Raw genomic sequence first — 1,896 nt, 5'->3', positions numbered from 1 at the left:
GCACAGGGATTGGTACAACGTAGCCAGCACTGCAGACCCCCAACTATATAGACTAACTCTAGTAAAATCCATTAATAAAACGTTTCCAATTAGCATGATCAGGTAACACCTGGTTTTCTGAAGTATACTTTCTTGGGAAGAATCATCATCCAACCGAAAATTTGAATAATAGTCCTTTAACCTCTTAAGGTTAACACCCTGTCCCCTAGCACCAACTTGTCCCTCTAAAAAAAAATAACCCAACACATAGGAGACAAATGAAATGGCGCCTATGTGTGGGATAATGCATGCATGCGCCAATTCAAATGGCTAACATGCTTTTAGGGATGGCAATTTGGCCCATCCCCAGTGGGTATCCACCAAAAACCCCATATCAGGTAGGGTAAATACCCATAAAAATGGGTATGGGCACGGGCACGGGTAATTACCCATTAAAATATGCGGGTATGGGTGCGGGCACGGGTACCTTACCACCCAACCCGCTCCATACCCACACTACATATTTATATAATTTGTTGGAGGATAGGGTCGCAAACGATTTTTCCGGGAGTTTCAAGTGTTGTTGCAAGAATGGCAAAGATGTTCTTTTTTGGCATAATAGGTGGTTGGACGATCAACCTCTTCGCTTGGCCTTTCCGGATTTATATGACCTTTCAAGCAAGAAACATTGCACGGTGGCGGATATTTTAGAATGGATGGATGGGATACATAGGTGGAGGTGGGAAGCTTTGTTTTCGGCTGATTCCAATTCCGACAGTGGCCTCACTGCCGCGGCAGCAGCAAGCCAGAACTGGGCTCGGTTTGTCGACATGCTTCGCGAATTCCTCCCTTGCGATTCAAGTCGAGACTCTTTCTCTTGGTCCTTCAACGGAGACAACGATTTCTCCGTCTCAAGTTTGGCTCATGCGGTTGATAATGACAAATCTTTAGCTTGGGATCCTAAAGTGATCGATTCGTTGAAAGTGATGTGGGATCTTAAGCTCCCGCCGAAGATTAAGGTCTTTGCATGGAAAGTCTTCGTTGATCGGCTACCAACTAGAGACCAATTGTTGAATAGAGGTGTTGTTAACGTTACTTTCCCGGATTGTGTGATGTGTGGCTCTTGCCTTGAATCTTCTTCCCATCTTTTTTTCAATTGCCAAGAGGTGAAAGGTATTTGGAAGCATGTCTTCTTATGGCTTGGCACACCGAAGGAATTTACCGAAGAGGAGATGCTTTGTTTTGAAGTCATTCAAGAAAAGGTGAATTGTAGTAAACGTCGTATTTTGATCAACTACGTTTGGTTTGCTACTATTTGGAGTATATGGCTTATGAGGAATGCCATTATTTTTAAGGGGGAGGTGTTTTGTTTTGATGTCATTTGTTCTAACATTGTGTAACTTTCTTGGAGGTGGTTATGTAGTGGATATACTAAGTTTAGACCAATTTACTATGAATGGTTTAAACTTCCATTATCCGTTCCTTTTTCCCTCCAGGGCCTTGTGTTTTTTTGTAAGGGTTGCACCCCTAGTGCGAACTTTCAATCAATCAATTGCTTATTAAAAAAAAAAATATAATGTCATTTATATTATTATATAAAAATGCATGATTCTAAATTTTTTTAAAAATATATCGCTATTAAATCCTTACACATTTTAATAAAAGTGTTTATTTGTTTCTTAACTCAACAATATCTTACATAATTTTTTTAATATTGTTAAAAAGACATAAATTATATGATATTTTGTAATTAAACGATTTAATTTTACTATAAATGCGGGTAAACGGGTACGGGTATGGGCATTGAGGTACCCACAGGGTATGGGTACGGGCATGAATATTGATACCCACGCGGGTTTGGGCTCGGGTACGGGGATTTTTTTAAACTGCGGGTATGGGGACGGGTACTATAGTACC

The 1,896-nt window shown here is 40.5% G+C and overlaps 1 protein-coding gene across 1 annotated transcript; it reads left to right on the top strand.

Moving 5' to 3' along the window:
- Positions 1 to 446: 446 nt before the first annotated feature.
- On the top strand, positions 447 to 1,379 carry LOC131639115 (uncharacterized). The gene has a single exon (XM_058909621.1). It carries the CDS (start codon positions 447 to 449, stop codon positions 1,377 to 1,379), a length of 933 nt encoding a protein of 310 aa, XP_058765604.1.
- Positions 1,380 to 1,896: the final 517 nt, after the last annotated feature.

This window comes from Vicia villosa, unplaced genomic scaffold (assembly GCF_029867415.1).
Source record: "Vicia villosa cultivar HV-30 ecotype Madison, WI unplaced genomic scaffold, Vvil1.0 ctg.002536F_1_1, whole genome shotgun sequence".
Lineage (NCBI taxonomy): Eukaryota > Viridiplantae > Streptophyta > Magnoliopsida > Fabales > Fabaceae > Vicia > Vicia villosa.
Note: the sequence above shows the minus strand (reverse complement) of the source record. Positions and strands in the feature narration are given on the sequence as shown.

What these genes read in the sequence shown, in the direction of transcription:
- LOC131639115 (XM_058909621.1), top strand. Translation starts at nt 447, where the DNA reads ATGGGTGCGGGCACGGGTACCTTACCACCCAACCCGCTCCATACCCAC.